This window comes from Chaetura pelagica, unplaced genomic scaffold (genome assembly GCF_000747805.2).
Source record: "Chaetura pelagica isolate M959 unplaced genomic scaffold, ChaPel_1.0 scaffold207, whole genome shotgun sequence".
NCBI classification, from domain to species: domain Eukaryota; kingdom Metazoa; phylum Chordata; class Aves; order Apodiformes; family Apodidae; genus Chaetura; species Chaetura pelagica.
The window spans coordinates 113,397-132,017 of NW_009953929.1; the positions used below are offsets into that span (position 1 = coordinate 113,397).

The 18,621-nt window shown below is 37.5% G+C and overlaps 1 protein-coding gene across 1 annotated transcript in view; it reads left to right on the forward strand.

Moving 5' to 3' along the window:
* PXYLP1 (2-phosphoxylose phosphatase 1) overlaps positions 1–17,993 on the forward strand; it is a 34,113-nt gene extending 16,120 nt beyond the window's left edge. The window contains exons 2-5 of the mRNA XM_010001605.1: positions 5,840–6,001; positions 6,894–7,020; positions 14,482–14,621; positions 17,062–17,993. Of these exons, the coding sequence (XP_009999907.1) occupies positions 5,840–6,001; positions 6,894–7,020; positions 14,482–14,621; positions 17,062–17,993 (1,361 nt within the window). The remainder of the gene's footprint in view (positions 1–5,839; positions 6,002–6,893; positions 7,021–14,481; positions 14,622–17,061) is intronic.
* Positions 17,994–18,621: the final 628 nt, after the last annotated feature.

Here is an 18,621-nt window from a genome sequence, read left to right on the forward strand (position 1 = left end):
ATTCCTGCTTCTTTCTGGTTGTTCTTCCTTACACTTCTCCTTTCTAGCTTCCATGTTTTTCAGAGCACAACTAGAAGTGGGGTCTCTGTTCATCATCAGAGTTTCACGAGCCTGAGTGTTCTCTGTGCTAGGCAGCCTTGTTAGTGCCCTGCTAGGAGCAGAAAGGGGAGAAGGGGGGATGGTGGGAAGGTGCAAGAGGGATAAACTTTGTGCTCTCTGACATAGGCATTTTCTTTTCCTTACCATTAGCATAAGGTTACCTAGGGTAAATTTCCCCCCTCCCCTTTCTGCTGTCTGGCTTCATGTCCATGTGACTTTCAAGCAGTATGTTTGCATGGGGCTGAAAGAACCTTCTGTGTTATAAAACACGAACACTTCAAGTTCCTGTTTAGTCAGAAAGTTGAGACTAATGTGGCTACTTGTGCTGCTGCTTCTCAGACTGGTTGGAGCTACAAGGGAAAACAGAAGTGGAGAATGGTTGTGTTGCCTGTCTTTCTGGTTTTAGGTAAATGTTAGGGTTTTTTTCATGGATTTATCTTTCTCCTCATGGTGAACACGAGGTGATACCTTTTCTTCTAGGTAGAACTAGGACTGCAGGAGGGAGAAAAACTGGTAATGGAGTGATTTACTGTTTAATTGGTGTTTATGTGAACTGCGCTTTGCTTTGTGCTTGTTTTTCTGCTGTACCGAATTCTGTCCAATTCATGTCAGTTTTGTAGTCATAATTCCTATCAGACAAGCTCCCTGCCGGGGCTTCTGAGTAGTAAAGTTGATTTGATAAAATTGATGGTCTTCCAGAGGGGATTAGGTGCTACGTAGTAATTGTTAGAGTTGTTATACTGAAATTACTTCTGAATGATTGTCTCTTATCACTTGGAAACAACTTGTATAATATTTGTCTTTTTTGGTATATTTTGTGGCATTCAGGAGCTGGGTGCACAGGGGATATGGAAGTCAGACAGATTAGTCTTGCTCTTCAAATAGGTCACATGCAATGTACACTGAGAAGAAAACCATACCTTGTCATATTTCAGATGCTGTTGCTTTTGTTCGTTTGTTTTGTTTGTAAAGACATTTCATAGTTGGTCTGACTTAATTTTAAAATTTTGTTTTCAGGTTCTGTCGGGTACGTGGGTTGACTTAGAATAAAAATCACAGGAGGGTTTTTGTTTAGTTATACTTAGTAACAGAGTTTGCATTTAATTTCTTCTCAATTTTGTTCACTTAAAATAATTTCTTAGTTGGGAGCCACACAAATTCTTGGCATGATTCTTCAGCAGTATTTGGCTCTTTTATTGTGTGACCAATGCCTCTCTGTCTCTCACAGGACAGCATTTGTTCATTGGCTGTTCTGTCAGGTCTTACTTTTGTATGATACCAGTCCATATGTTTAGTTTTACTTTGTGTTTCAAGCAGTTTTAACTTGATGGGACACTGAGCAAAGTTGCTCTGAGATCTCTTTCATTTCATTTTTTCTATAAGCCTTTACATTTTTTCATAGATAAAACTTTTTCAAAATTAATGTTTCTATGTAGCTTCTTCAGATTAAAAATATATATTAAAATTGGGAAATAAAATATATTTTCTTTCCCTTCTTTGTTGTCGAACTACCTCTATAGTACTATGTATGTATGGTTTATAGTTTAAGTGTTGGCAAATTTCCAGTTAGATCACCAAGTATGTTTCAGATCTGTGTTAATAACTTTCCTGGCAGTGGGAAATGGACACGAAAATAATCTGGTTTTTCTGTTTTTCATTGTTGTATTTCTGCCATAGTAGTACATGAGCTTTGAAAGGCCCAGCAGTGTAAAGATCCTGTTTAAAAAGTTCCTTAATCAAAGATTTTAGTATGATTATGTACACGTTAGCAGACTTCTGGTTTGGGCAAGTGCGCGTTACTGTGAACTAATAGAACAAGTCATATAAAATAATGCTAAGCTATAAAAAGTCATGTGAAAACTTCATAATAGAATTCCAGTCTTACGATGATTTACAGCTGAAAAAGCAGAATAGAATTTGGTAAAATGATTAATTTGAACTCCCTATGAGGGACTTTAATATTTTTTTTTTCCTTTTTCTTTCTTTTCTTTCCTCTAAGCTGTGTCAGTCCAGCACTACTTGTGGGTTTGATGGTTGCATATGGAGCTGAAGCCCCAGTGGGGGGACAAAGATGTGATTGACATTACAGAGAAGGACTTTCAGTAAAGCAAAACCTGGAAACAGAGAGAGAGTCTGCTCTTCAAAGAGCTTTAGTAACTGCTCCATGTGGTGTAAGGGGTACTGAAACAGAGGAACAAATGGAGCCTTCTGTGCAGTAAGGAGTTGGAGAGGGTGCAGAGGACTTGGCAGCGAGGAAGCAAGGGAACTGTAGACAGTGAGGGAGCACCAAACCCAGGTGCTTGAAATGAACAGGGAGGGAGAAAGGAGAAAACTGTGAGAAATATGTGAGGCATTAACAGTGTGTCCAGGGAGTGACAGAAGATGGTAGAACAGTTGAGACACAACTGGGTATTAGCTCTCAGTATGGGAAATCCATCTGTCGTTGCTTGGACCTGGCAGAAGTAGGAAGAGAGGGGCTGTGTTACTTGGAGTCCTCATCCCAAAACACTGAAACCACAGAGTGTTACAGCTTATGAGGAGCTTTAGCAAGAGGAGAGAAGAACCAGCTCTCCTGGGTGGGCTTTTCAGGAGCACTGTGCTGATAATGCTGAGCAAACAGAAGGCAGCTTTCCAACTGGAATTCGTCTCTCCTTGCTCTTTTTTTCTCCCACTTCTGAAATACTTGCTGAGTTTCAATGTATGCAGTTGGTGGAAATTCCTAGTGGATTTCCTAGAGTGGTGCCCAGATCAGACAATTTTTTTTTTTTCTTTTTCTATTTGCCATACTGAAGTAGAAGACCCAAGTGTTTGCATAGGTAGTTAGGTAGATTTTGTTATTTGTTCCCCCTTTAGGTGTTATTTCAGCACACTAAAAGTAAATACTGCCTATTATGACAGTGTTTATTTAGGTGAGTCAAATTTTTTGACCTTGTTTGCTTTGTTAAACTCACATTTTGAATCATCTAAGTTGATTCATAGAATGGTTTGTGTTGGAAGGGACCTTTTAAAGATCATCTAGTCCACTCCCACTGCCATGGCCAGAGACATTTTTCACTAGATCGGGGTGCTCAAATATGCTCAGATATCAAGACAATGTGGTCATGCCCCAGGTGGTTTCAAAGTTAGAGGGTCCTGTAGCCTAGTCCCGATCCAAGATACTTGGATATGGACAAAGTGCTGGTAGTTTAGTGAGGAAATGCTGTGTCCCTTCTTCTCTCATATAAGCCAAGCTTATTCACTATACAGTAAGGCAAATATTTTCCAGCTATTACTAAGTAAATAGTAAATGTACTTAGCAGCAGTATTTACAATAGGATAGTTTTTAATAAACTATTTATTTTGGTTAATTACATGAACTATTGTTATTCCTAACCTCTGATGCCATTTCCAGTCCACAAAATAGTCTCATGTTGCACCCATAACTGCTGTGGTGACTTAAGAGCCTCCTTTGAGGGTGTTCTATCACTGTCTTTTTAAACCCCAAGCATGTAAACTGATAATCCTGTAGGTGCTATTTTTACTATTCAATTTTATTTTAAATAATAGAGCAGATGCTTCTCTTTAAGTTTTAGTGCTTGTTCTATTTGCCTGGCAGTGTTGAGGTATTTATTCAACTAGTTTGGTAATAAATGAGACATGCTTTCTGGAAACAAAATATTTACTGCCATTAATTGCAATTTGTAGGCACTTGATAACGTATGCAGCTGTTGATTGCTGAAGTTAATAAGTTTGGGGCAAAAATGTGATAGATTTTTTTTTGTATTTAAAACTGCCTTGGATAAAAAAATGAGATTCCTTATTTTGTTTCTAAATGTCCCAACCAAATTTTAGCACCAGACTTCATAGCCTTTGCTGTTGGGTTGTGGTTTCCCATCTTCTGAAGCACCATGAGTCAAAGCTGAAATGAGTTGCATTACCTGCATGAGTACTTATGGCAACTTTGTGACATTGTGTGACATTAAGTAAGCAGTAGGAATGTTATGGGTTGCTCTAGAGAAAACTGTAAACATAAAGCTGAGAGTTATGGCTGGGAAACTTGACCAAAGGAACATAACTACTGTAATTTCCACATCTGCTGTCTTGAAATGCTCTTTATTTGCCGAGTCCAGCAACTGTTGTAACACATTCTTAGCTTTGGCATTTATACCCCAATACAAATTTGCTGTAAGCCTCCTTCCAGCTAGTTACCAATCCCTGGTAGATAGTGCCAAGGCTCTGTGTTACTGCTTATTTCTTGGTCATTGGTTTGCAATGTCTCACAATAATGTGAACCTTAGCAGGGAAGGAGCTAAAAAATGAACCTGATAAATAGAAGCTGGACTGGCAGCTGAGCTCTGCAGCTTAAGTGGCCTAAGTAAAAATTAGAATTTAATATTCTCACCAGGCACAGTCCACTGGGCAGTCATATGCAAAATCTGAAACAGTTTAAGGAAAAGTTGAAAGTCTCTGCACTGTGTTGGTATTAGCCATGTCAGCAGCACTGGCAAGGGTAGGGAAAATGCTTGAATTTTGGTTTTGACAGGCAATGAGAAGCCACATAAAAATATTTGAAGTAGTGTATAGTGGTGGAAGAACGAATAGTCTGCATAATTTGAATGGCTATGTGCTCTTAAAATTTTTGTGTTTCACTTCAGTTTGCTGTCTGCATTAGTTTTCTTTGTCTAGACGTCTCTGTTGCAGAACAGATTTGTCTCGAAGTTAGATAGGGAATCTAATTGAAGGGGCGTTAAGATGCAACAGAGGAACTGACCCAGAAGAAACAGTAAAATTCTACTTTGGAATTTGTTCTTTTGTCTCTTCCTTTCTTTTTGCTGTTTTTCCTCTCACTACAGAAGACTAGTAGGGGTAAAAATGCAACACTTTTCCTCCTCATTTTCACCCCTTAATCTGCCCCTGTTCAAATACCAGAAAGTACTAATAGGGAAAAACAAAGTGGGCATTTGTTACTGTAGTCTTGTAAGGCTCAGCAATTCCCTAGTGCTTTCAGGTCAAGACAAGGTAAAAAGACATTGTCAATACAACTCTGGCCTGAAATTCAGATAAGCTTCAGCAAGGTTCTGCATGTTGGAAGATTTAGGGGTGGTATTTCTGCTCATTTCCCTGCTGTGTGTAAGCATTAACTGCATTTCTTTGTATTTAACATATTTTTGTGGTAGCTTCTGTTACATTTGAACAAATATATTTTTGTGTGCATTTGCTTTAGGTAAGTCAGGCTATTTAAGGCTGACAAGGAAGCCATTTAAGGATGGGGATTAGTAGGGAAAATGATGGACAATCTAGCCCCTTCAATCTTGACTACTTTCTTTTCCCAGTGGTTTGAGGTTCCCTCATCATAACTGTGCTGTGTCTTTTGCTTGTGTTCTTCAACATCAGTTTTGAAGTTAAAATTATGAGGCAGTTGGGCCTGTTGTGGCCCTTTTCTTCCTGTTTATGCTCTTAGAGCTTCACAAGTGACTGACAGAAAAGCAGCTTCAAGAAGAGTGCCAAAAGCTAAGTTCTACATCCAGATGTGTTCGTGCAGTCTAAGCCAAACATTGACTCTGCTAAAGAGCTTTCTGGGCTTTTCTTCTTGGCTGTGTAAATCATGAACATTTCCCAACAAAGATCTAAACTGTAGAGTGGCATCATTCCATGGAGACCACAGTCTATGTGCATAACTACTTTTTTTTTTTAACAAGTCATAGTCCAGTATGTCCTTAAATCCTCCTAAAATACACGCTATACGTTTTGTATCTTTCAGTGCATTTAATCCCAGTAAACCCTATCAGGGAAGATGGTTTGAATCCCAAAAGCCGAAAGAGAATAATGCCTGATTTGCTGACGGAGCCTCCTGCAATAGATCCTGTTTATGAAGCTCATGTTTACTGCAATATTCCCACCATTGCTGAACGCAGCATGGAAGGTAAGCTTGGGAATGGAAATGGCAGCTTAGTTCCTTGCTTCTGCATGCTGTCATTGGAAAGAATAACTTTGTGCATTGTCAGTTCTCTGTCCTTGCAGAAGGTACAGCAAATGCCAGCTGGTTGCTGAATTATGTTAAATCATTCAAAATAGGCTGCTCTGTCCTTTCCTTTGTATCCTTTTTGTTGTATTGATTTTTGAATTGGTTCTGCTTCTAGCCAATTGTCAACTGGAAGCCTAAAGGGGTGGGAGTTATATAGATATCTAATATTTGAATTATAAGATTTATTACAAGTGAGCTGCGTTGCAAATTATATTAGCATCTGAAAAACAGTGGACTTGAAATTCTGAAAAAAAAACCCCGCAAACAGCTACAATGCATTAATTTTGGAACTCCAAACCATTAGAGTCAGCTAGAAGAAACGCTTGCATTCTTCACCGTGGCAGTTGCAGCAGCAAGTTAGTCTGAACATATTCCCTCATTAGCATATCCTACTAGTGCATATATTCTGTCAAAAGCTCCAAATGAGGCATGCTGCAAAATCTGTCATTGTGAAAGTGATCTGGAAGAGAGGCATTGTAAGAGGCTGGTAGCCTTGTCCTGCTGGTGGAGACAAGTGCTTGAATAATGTAATGTAAGGTTTTTGATTTTTAGATGTATGATGGGGAATGTGCTAAACACCTGAGTCTTGTGTAAGTTGACTTGTAATTTAAAGTGAAATGTTTCTTGGGACAGTAAGTTATAATTTCTTAGGGGGGTTTCATTCATTGCGTCACCAAAGCTATCAAGCCATGTTATACCTGATTTTTTATTATTCTAAAAGAAAAAAGTGCACAGGGGAAAGATGTAAGTAACATCCACTTTGTACTTCTTTTACCTCCTGTTGTTTTAGGTCATGCACCTCATTATTTTAAGCTAGTGTCAGTTCAAGTGTTGATTCGACATGGTGATAGATACCCACTATATGCCATTCCCAAGACAAAGAGACCTGACATTGACTGTATGTTGCTGCCTAGCAGGTAAAACTCTTGGCTTTTATCATTACTAAGTGTGTTTTCCTTGATAATTATTTTGTTTCTTTTCAGGAAACAATTTCTGCAGCTTGAAGTACATTTTTACTTCTGATGTTTGTGTGTTGTGGTGGATTAAAAACAAAGCCCTGTATCAGTGGTGTACAATATTTCCCTTGAAACAGGAATAATTACTTGCTGCCAGTTGAGCCCAGAAGAAATTATTGGTATTTCTGTAAAAAGCAAAAACTATTTAATTGAATATATTACCATTCCTCTTAGATAAACTTCTATACATTTGGAAAAATCCAAGCACAGTGTTTGAGAATGTCTCTTCTGTTTCAGCTAAGCATGCTTCTTTTTGTGTGAAAACAGAAAGGTCACTGGTCACTGTTGTAGGAAAAGTGATATTTATTTTCTATTATTTTTTTCTTTTTTGGGAATACAGATTATTGGAGTTTCCTTAAGTTAATGATTTCTATCAAGGTGCTTTTAAGGAAAGAAAAAGGGAGGGAAGGTTTTACATTAAAGTAAAAGTCAAACAAAGTGCACTGTTTGCTATTTGCAAACCACCGTTTTCATATAGTTACCACTCACTGTTTCAATCTGTCACACAAGTTATTTGGTTATTTGTGTCTGGCTGCCATTAAGAGGTCATTTACCTTTCTGTTTCAGCTGAGTGTGCTTTGGTCTAACATGATGTCTTTGTAGCTTGCAAATGCTTTTCTTCATACCTGAACCTGTTTGAACTGTAGATATAGCCTGGGTTGCTTCTCTTCCTTGTGGAAAAACCTTTCTTTCTAGTTTAGAGTTTACTCATTGAGAAAAGAGAAATACAGTGATGATGTTAATTGCCAGCCTTTGTCCTAGCTTGGTTAATTACTTGTGTCTTTTCTCCTTTTAAATAGGGTCTATGGAATTTTAATTTTTTTTCCAATAGAAGACTTTCTAGTGAATCTACTGAATATTAACAATTAGAAGAAAAATATCAAGAAAAACTAGCAGATGTGTTAGCAAAACCTCTAGGCAAATCCACAGCTTGAAATAGCTTCTAAAGTCACTGTTTTTATTGTACAGCTTATTTTGCAAGGCTTGCACTGCTGTCTTCAGCTGTAGTCAGTGTTGTAATGTGATTCCAGCATGAGATACTGACAACTGTTACTGCTTCATCAAGCTGCTGTTATGGTGGTTGGGATAACCCTATGAAAGCTTGAAACCATAATCAGTTTTAGCCCATTTATGTGTCTACCTGTTTTCAAGAAACAGTTAAGTTACAGTCAGGCTGCTCTTACCTGCCTACATTTTATCTGAAAACCTAAATGGAAGAAAGTTTACAATTTTCTTTCTCTGAGCAGAGAAGAATAAAATATTCCTCATACATACACTTTTGTCTACAGTATATACAAATGTATATATATGTATTTAAGAGTAAAATGGGAAGGAAAAGACACAATCTGTTTTTTGTAGCAACCATTGCATTGGACTTCAAAAAATTGAAATAGCTTCTAAAGTCACTGTTTTTATTGTATATGTACATAAATCTTTCATAGCTCCTTCTTACAAGTATCATAATCAGAAATTGAGAAATTAATCTCATTTTGGAAAGGAGACTACACTTTTGGAATGCCTGTCTATGAACACAACAGAAAATACTGATTTTTCTGACTATACTGCACAAGTTTTGTAAGTGATAGTGGTCTAGGGCCATTTATATAGTCCAGGTGGTGGTTTTACTTTTTTTTTAAACAACTTTGCTGTCATGTTGGCTGCTTCTTTTCCTTATTCATAATTCATTCAAATTCCACCAAAATGCTTGTTTTGTCAAGAAGTGGCATTCATCAGTCTTATGTAATATCCTCCAAGAAAATATTGAATTTTTTGAGAGGTGCCAACCCCAATAGTGTCCTGTGCCCACTGCAAGCCCCTTGGCTTTCTGAAACTAGATACACAGCCCTGAGGTTGCAGACAGGAGACCAAACTCTAGATATCCCTGCCATAGAGTTGAGTAGGCAATTAATTTCTCATAATTTTCTAATGGCTGCGATAACATCTATGATGACCTGCTTTTTAGGGTTGAAATGATTTTCAGCGTGAAATGCCAACTAAAGAAATATGATCTGGATTTCCTTTTGGAGTTCTTAAAGGCTCTGATCTTCTCATCTTGCTCATTATCTGTAATGTTAGAGTCAGTGTAGGAGAACTTTATTGCAAAGATGTTAACAGCAAATGACAATGTTGGATGAGTAGCTGTATTCCTCAGTGCCACATGAGACCTTTGTTTTATATTTGTCAGAGGAGATTTAATAGTTATTTCTGCCTCAGTTTCAGGCAAGGAACACAATACGAGGGCTCTGGAGCTGCAAAAATGATCCATAAAAGGCAAGCAAGTAGTACAGCCTTTGACACTGCCAGCAGAGTGACCAAGGCAAGCTGTTAGGAGGGCACAGTGTCAGGAGGAGAGGAGGCTAGCAGTGTGGGTACCCTTGCTGTGACTGGTTTATGAAGCATTAGACCATCAATGTGTAGATGACACATCCATTCACTAGAAGTGGGTAGAGAAACCAAGACCACCCTCTCCTTGAGAGCAAAGTCAATGTAAAATAGAACCTCCTAGCCAATTTTGAAAGGGCAGCAGAAAGATGAAGAGAGTTGTCTCTGTGCTGTTCTGTCCAGATGCGTTAAACCTGACCTTGCTTGATAAAGCTAGAATTGTTACTGTCTCTGCCATTGTTTTGGATGGAACATTTATTACTTGTACATCAGGAAGCTATTTGCTGCATTTGGCTGTCAGGCAAATGTTCCTTTGTGATGTAAATTTGGTGCTTGATTGTGAATATTTTTATATTGACAGTATTACAAGGTATATAATTGCTAACTTTGAACTGAAGATTTCTAGATGCTGTTTAATGCAGTTGTGATGTCTCATTGAAAGTCTGGCTTGTTTAAGCCTTCTGGACTTCAGTTTCAGATAAGTATGCTGCTCATACTCTGTCCTTTATTTGACTTGGCATTTAGCTGATGGAATTCATTAATTAAGCAGATTATGCTACAGCCCCATGGACTTCTGATGGGTATGCAAAATAGCCTTGAAGTCACACATCAGTTTTGTGAATTATGGGTTGTGATATGTAAGTGTGGAATGAATATAAGCAAATGGATTAAATGCTTTGGAGATTTCTTCAATCTAAAACTCCAATAATAATAGTAGTAATAATATAATAGAAATAATGCTATTTTTATTTTTGCTGTTCTGGATGCAAATTTCCAAAGGGAACTGAACAAGATATATTTTTTTTCCTTGAGAAAATGCTTTCATTGTTGTGTTTGCTTATGCTGAGGGATAAATTTATCTCACTTTTTTTCCCCTGGAAGATGCTCTGAGGTGTCCCTGGAGCCTTCTCTTTCCAGGCTGAGCAACCCTAACTCTCTCGGCCTGCCTCCATACAAGAATGTGGTGATTCGTTATTATTATTTATTATATCTTAATTTTCTAAACGAGAGACATTTAGCTCAAAGGACTAGCCTCTTACCAGAAGAGGCTTCTGTGCACACAAGCAGTCTGAGCATCACTTTATGCAGGGGCATAAAGCCAAAGCCCCACTGTCTCCTACAGCAGTTCCTGAATACTGACCTTGAAGTTTAGAATTCAGTTAGTCTCCTGGGATGGGGTGGAAAAAGTTTCTGTACTGCTATGCAATAATTGAGGCTTTACTGTATAGTTTGTTTGTACTTAATGTTGAGCTGCATGAGTTACATTTAATACCTTTGCATATATAATAGAGGCAATAAATGTATTTTCAAGCGTTTCTGACATGGTATTTTGTGCCGTTACCACTACACTATTTGAGATCTATCAGCAGGTTTTCTGGAGTGTCATGTACATATAGTCATTCTCGTCCTATCACTTTGCTGGGCTAATTCAGAATAAACAGCAAGTTAGTGTTTGCTTCTCATAAAAAAGAACAAAAAAACCAACCCTGACAACAAAACCCTCTACATTATTTTTTAATCTATACTCTTCATAGAAAATGGAAATTGTTATTGAAGTGTATCAGCTCAGTTACTGGCAGAAATACCCATATAGATCAAATAGTTGCACAGTGTAATTTCTTTCCTGGTTACAGTATAGCAATAAAGAGACATTTTGGTATTAAAGTTTTTTAAGACCTTTACAAATAAGGTATTTAAATGATAAATAAGGATTTAAGTGTTGGTCTATTTTAATACTAGTGCAGGAAAACGATACTATTAATTCTGGGATCTGTTAACTCAATGTTATGTATGTAAATAAAAAGGCAAGATTAATTCATTATTTGAGGGAAAAGTAGCATCCTTAGTTCCCTTACACATAAGAATCATGTTACAAAAATAAAGTAATTAAAAGAAAAAAATAACAGACACTAAAAATGGGAAATACATGGTCAAAATTATAAAGAAGTATGGCTATTGCTAGTGGTGGTGTATCAAAAGCTATTCTATGTTCTGACAAGATTTGAAATACTTACTATACTAATATATTTCCCAAATGTGGCAGCTCACTTTCTTAATGTCCAGCAAATTACAGGATATCTTTAACCCATTTTTATTTTCTGGTTGCTTTTATGGAAATAATATTTTGAGGACATTTCAGTCTTTTCAACTATAAAACTGAGGAATTTGCTTTCCTTCCTGCTCAGACAGCCCCAGCAGTCTCAGCTGTGTTGCTTAGATACTCCATCTCCTGCGGCAGCTGTAATTTGACCAATTCAACAGGAAGATTCATATTCTAAATAAAAGGGAAATCGTGGGGCAGGGAGGGGGAATAATTTGTTAGCCTGACCGGTACTACAAATTTTGCTGTTGAGAAAAGTAAGTTGTTATTTGTTCAGTTGTACAGGGTTAGTCAGGAGAACTGCTGGCATGTTCAGGATTTGGTTATGTACATGAGGATTACATTCAGAATAGAAGTGTATTGTAGCCTGAGAGGGCTGTTTCCCTCAGGCAGAATGGATCTTATTTCTATTGTTTGATTATTATTTTTTTTTTCTTCCCTTGGGAATATATTTTACAAGTAGTAAGCTTTGAATTTATAATCAGAAGTATATCTAACAGTCTTATTTCATGATTCACTTCTGCACGCCTGTGATTTAACTTGTGCTTACTTTACAAATAATGTAATCCAAAGTTAAGTAGCTTGCATCTACGTAGGTATATGAAAAACTATATTAATATATTGGAATATAATTTTATCAATTATCATATACTTGATTATTTTGTCTTGGATGTTAGTTTATCTTGCTTGCCATTATTTAGGTAAATCTTTTTGCAAAGCACTAATACTTTTTCTTTCCTTTCTTCCTTTCCACAAGTGATTGATTACAGTTTTATTAGTACATGTTTGATTCTGTTAGAATTCAGGCTTTTGTAAGCAAAGCACAAAAGAAACTGAATGGATAATGCAGTTTTAGTTTTCTTGCACATGTATCTTCAAAACTTGCTAATTAAGTAAACAGCTTAGGGAAAAGTTTAGAAAATTGGTAGTTCAACCTGCTATGTCTGTAATAAGCTTAAAAAGCTATTTGCTAATGGGTTTAAGTTAATTTTCTTAACTTAATTATTTTGTTTTTAGCTTAAAATCCCTACTGAGCTGTGAAAATAGCAAAGTGCATAAAAAGTTCTGTTTGAAATTCACATCTGGAGTTGGATTAAGCTTTCTAATATATGCTTAGTATGGCAGGAAGCCTTGCTGCTTTGGAAAGGAGCAAAGTCTTCTTTATACACCTCTGCTCTCAAATATAGATCTTCGTTTATGTTCTTGGTATCATAATATACAGAAGTAGCTGTGAGTCTAGGATTTTGTAACTTGGCTGGTTTTCTTTTCAATTTGAAGTAAAAATGAAAAAAAAAAACCCTCATTTTGGTTTTTTGCATAATTTTGCTTTTTTTTCTCACTAACAGTTGTACTATAATTTATGGTAACGCTTTCCTCTCAGTTGTGTTTTTTTTTGTTGTTGTTGTTCTGAAGGTAAAGTAAATATTGGAAAATTTAAGTTTCATAAAATGATAGGACAGTTAGCTGCCTTTCTGTTGCCAGAGGCACAGATTCTTATGAGACCTCCTATGCAGACCCTGCTGCCAGCACAGCTCTGCACGAGGTGCTTTCTCATTTCAGTTTCTCAGTTGGGCCTTCCATGATTATCTGCGAGTGTCTTTGTCCTGGTAAACTTAGATTCCAGACACTTAGACTCCCGTAGTGTTATTGCTCCCTCTTGTGGTATCTGCAACTCTGTAACTTTTTTTTGTTTAGATCTGAGATTCTTTAAACAAACAATTTATAATTCTAAGAACAATAAACACAGAACTGAGACTTCTGTACAAGCTCTGTGACCAGATTGATCATCTTTATATATATAGATATATTTTTTTTGTGAGCAACACAAAAACATATAGTGGATTCAGGCTGAAAGTACTATTAAAATGAGAAGCATGTAGGGCAGAGTTGGGATGCCAGTTTCTGATCTAGTTCTGCACAAAAGTAAAGACATGACTGTGTTACATTGACATTTAACAAAGAACCTTGTTTATGTAATGTATTTCTGTTGTAAAAGTGTGATCATATTTTTTTTTAAGGTTTAGTCCCATTTGATTACATTGTTTGTGGACTTCTTTGTATATGTAGTTTTCAGCACAGCAAGACAAGAGTGAACTGAGTCTATGGTGTATTTCAAATTTGTAGTCCAGTTTAGGAGATGTAAGCATTCTTGAACTGACTTGAATTCTGTGAGTTAACCTAGACTTTTTTGTCTGTGTTTCTTCTCCAGTTGTATTAATCACTTCTGTTGTGGGGGTATCTTATCTGTTCAACTGTCCAGCACTGTTGAATTTTTTTTCCTGGGTAATAATAGTACAATAGCCAAATAAAAAATGTCAAATTTTAATGGGACCACTGGATACTGCTTTCCATGTACCACTTAATTGAGGCTACATGTGCTATTTGATTTGAAACCTGAAGTAATTAGAAATAAGAGCTTATAGTGTAGCAAACATTGTATGTTACAAAACCTGACAATCTTTTCAAATTAATCTACTGAAATTACTGGTTATTTGAACCTCTCTAGGTTCTTAGTGCCTTTGGTTGAGGTGTTAAAGTGTAGCTGTCCTTCAGAAACAGGAGACAGGTTTGGGTTTATTTGATAATGATTTTTAGTTTTTTTAATCCACAACAGTATTACTTTTTTTTTAATCTTCCAAAGTACTTATTTAAAAGTATATTAATTTTAACATAGCAAGACACGGATTTCCCTGTACTTTTTTTGGTAATTAGATTTCTTTTGCATACTTACAGAAGTCCTAAGTAAGAGCAGATGTTGTCTCAGTGGGAAATAACCTCACACCACAACATTTCTGAGCTGACATACTTCAAGTACTTGACTCTCGAGCTATTTTCCCATATGCTTTTGCAAGTTTTCACATTTTGGTTTATCTCTCTAGGAAACCTTCTCATCTTCAGCTTGAAGCATTCATTAAACATATGTCCAAAGGGTCTGCAGCTCAAATGGATGGTTCCCTAAGCAGCCTGCCTCGCTACCCTAGTCATTCTCTGTGCGAAATGGGAGAGCTGACACAAACAGGTAAGTTTCCACAGCAGCTCTGTTTTTCCCTTTGCTCTGTTAAATGCAGTCTGCTTGAAAAGGGATCTTCTGTTTTTCTTTATATTGAAATAAATGCTTTTTTATGGGAAGCTTATAATGTTAGTTACAGCCTAGGTTATGCTGGGACACGAATCAAGTATGAGACTCCCTACAGTAAAAGTCGTAACAGTTGTAGAAACTGCCTGCCAGTTCTGTTACAGGTGGCTCATGCTTGGCATCTCTTGTATTTGTAACAAGGCAGAGCACCTTTCCTTGATGTTGCTCCACACCATAAAATTGCTTTGTCACCTAAGTGAAAAACAGCATTGTTTAATCCCTTCTGAGAAAGATCTGTTACCAAATGGGTTGTAGTTCAGAGTGGCCCTGGAAGTGGAGAACAATTCCATGTTGACAGTTCTTACCTGTGATACAACTACTGTGCCTCCTGCAAGAAATTCAGGTGTAACAGACATATTTGATGCTTGTGTTATGGAAACAGAAAAGCTTTATACATTTGCTGCTTCACCCTCTGTCCCATTTGGATTTTGTAATGAAGTTCTGATAGTTTATGTATATTTTCACCACAGGAAAACGAAACTTACTTTCTTATTCTATCTGTCATATCTGCCAAGCTTGTTATTGGGAGAAAAGGTGGAAATATCAGCAATTAAATTCCAAACAACTTTAAAAAAATGAAATGTTGAGACTTCATCAATTTTACCACAGAGGGAGACTGCTGAGCTCTGCTGGTGAACATATTGTTTAGTTTAGGGGAGATGGGAGGTAACTGCAAGGGTTGCAGTCAGGGTTTAGACTTGGTAGGAGTAAGTATGTGGAGAGCTGGGAGTATTGTGGTACTGGGAGCACTGAGGATATTAGAAAAAGACAAGCAGTTTGGGATTAGAGTCAAAAGCTGAAGGCAGTGCTGGATCAGAGCAAGTAATAAAAGGGGCCATTTGGAAAAGATCTGAGACTGCTATTGGCACGTGATAGAAAATATGAAGGGAAGGGTGCAAAGACAAAATTATAGAAACAAGTTGCCAGTTTGTAAGAAACAGATTTTTACAGATTCCACAGATCTTGGAATAGCTGGTGCTCTCCGCCCAGAATAGCCACCTGAACTGAAGTCTGTTTGCTAGCCTTATTTTTCTGCATGTATTCATATCAGTGCATCAAAAATGAAAATGCAGAAGTGCTTTCTCACAAACACGTGGAAATGTACTGTCGCACAACTGGGTAGGAATGTCATTATGAAAAGGGTTTGTCACAGGTGGATTTTTCTCTTCAACATTTATTTTTAGAATTCACAATAATGCTTTTCTGTTCTCATGTATTTTCAAAGTTTAACATTGATTCTTTCTGTTTTATTTTACACTTTGCTTTCAACTGTGTTGGTCTTTGTGGATCTGGGCAGTCAATGGGTTTGGAGACTGACTAGAGAGAATGAAGAAAGTGTTGAAGAATTTGGGAATTAGCGCCATTTTCCTCTTGCCAACTGTCTTTCAAGAGATCTCATGTATTTTTTTTTAGTCCAAAATATGTCTGTCAAGTCCTTATATATTTTGGGATACCATCAGAAGAAATCTTTGTGATAGGCCACTGTCAAGTCTTGCAGTGTGACATCAGGAGAAATCTAGACAAGTTACCAAGGAATTCTTCCTGCCACTGCACTTTATGTGAAACTAGGTTAATCACTGAATGCAGCTTGTAACTGAGTTAGTATTTGGGACTCCTATTGCATGTAGGAAGTTACATAGATGTTCTAGTGCATAAAGGGTTCATGCTGGCGCTTTGTGCTGTGAGAGGATAACACCAGGAGGGTGGACTCTGGACTAAAGGTTTTGGCGTGTGAGAAGGATACACACCCTGTTCCTTTCCAGCTGGATAAAAGCAGAGCATTAGTGCCTTACCAAGCAGTTCGAGTACTTCCTGAAGGAAGACCAAGAAGGAAGTCTGATGTGGTTGCCATATCTCGCCACTCTCAGTTTCTGAGTTTACACTAGTATTTTATGACTGATGGGAGTTTTACTAGCTGCCATAAATTTGCAGAGAGCACAGCATTCACTACTTGTCTGAAACCCTGATTTAGTCTGGATCTATCTTTATAACCATGTTAATTTTATAGTAATGTTAGACTCATTCAATCTGTCTCTCTAGTCCAAAGAACAAATATCAAACCACTAATGTATTTAACACATTTTATGGAACCAGCTTTTTCTATCTGTGTCTCAGTTTAGGTCCTAGAATCTGAGGGATACTGAAGAATAGCAGGTATCTTATCTCATGTGATTTCCTTAATAGTCAAGCATAGGTTAAGTAGAGTTTTGAAGTTTATAACCTTTGAATTAATTTTCATTTATCAGTAAGGCTGCTAGATGTGTTGTTTTTTCCTTGAAAATGAAGATGTTTCTAAGCATGTTTAAAAAATTATTTTTTTCAGGAGTTGTGCAGCACTTGAGGAACGGACAACTGTTGCGAGACATTTATATAAACAAACATAAGCTGCTTCCCAGTGACTGGACAGCAAAACAGCTCTACTTGGAGACAACAGGAAAAAGTCGAACCCTGCAGAGTGCCCTGGCGCTGCTTTACACTTTTTTGCCAGATTTTGACTGGAAGAAAATTAACATGAGGCATCAGTGGAGCACCATTTTTTGCTCTGGAAGCTGCGACTGCCCTATGCGAAACCACTACCTGGAAGAGGAGCAGCGCAGACAGTACAGTTTGCGGGTGAAAAACAGTGATTTGGAGAAAATATATGTGGATATGGCAAAGATTGTAGGCATTCCCACCAGGCAGTTGAGAGCTTCCAACCCAATAGATTCTCTCTTGTGCTATTTTTGCCACAATGTCAGCTTTCCCTGTACTAAAACTGGCTGCATTAGTATGGAACACTTCAAAGTAATCAAAAGACATCAGTTGGAGGACGAGAGAGAAAGACAAGAAAAGAAACTTTATTTCTTGTATGCATTATTGGCTACTCATCCTCTCCTCAACCAGACTGTTAATCGACTGCAACGAATTGCAGAAGGCAAAAAAGAAGAAGTATTTGTTCTTTACTCTGCACATGATGTCACCTTGTCACCTGTTCTCAGTGCCTTGGGTATGACAGAGGCCAGATTTCCTAGATTTGCTGCCAGATTAGTTTTTGAGCTGTGGCAGGATGGGAAGAAGCCCAAAGAACACTTTATCCGTATCCTGTATAATGGTGCAGACGTCACATTCCAGACCTCGTTTTGCAAGGATCATTACAAGCGCTCAAGCAAGCCAATGTGCCCACTAGAAAAATTTGTCCACTTTGTCAAGAGGGATATGTTCTTAGTTTTTAACAGCACTAGCTATTACGATGCATGTCGCAGAAGACCGCTCTAGAGAAGGAGGGTGAGAAAGCGACGTTAACTTGCTTATCAGTGGAAGTCTGTATTCTGGTTGAGGTGCAGTTTAGTTTTGTTATTTCTTCTATTTGTATGTGTAAGTACAAAAGAGTGTTGGTTGAAACATTTTTCAAATAGTTTTTTTTCAGACTGCAGATGGTCTCCAACAGAAAAACAAATACTGAGGGAGTGTTACATGTGTGTGTGCGCTCACATATGCTGTGTTAACTGTAATGAAATTATAAATGCCATGGGCTACTGTACCCTGGATGTAGCTTGATAAAGAGTGAGAGAGCAAAGACTTTCTCTGTATTCCATAGCAATACTTAGTTACCATAAGTTTAAAACCAAATCTATTATTTTTTTCACCACCATTCTACAGTAATTTTAAGCGGTTTAAGGTCTGGCACAGTAATTCCAGGCATCTGCATTAAACCATTCTTAAACCTTCTTAGTCAAAAAGAAGCCTTTTGATGTTTAGGGGCAGGTTTTTAAAGCAAAGTGCATGTGTGTATCTCTACATACTTACGTGGTCATGTACAAAATAGCCTGTGCCTTTTTGACCTCACAGACCTATCACTTGGCTGTCATTGCTGAGTATCAGGATAGCCTCACTTGGCTATCAT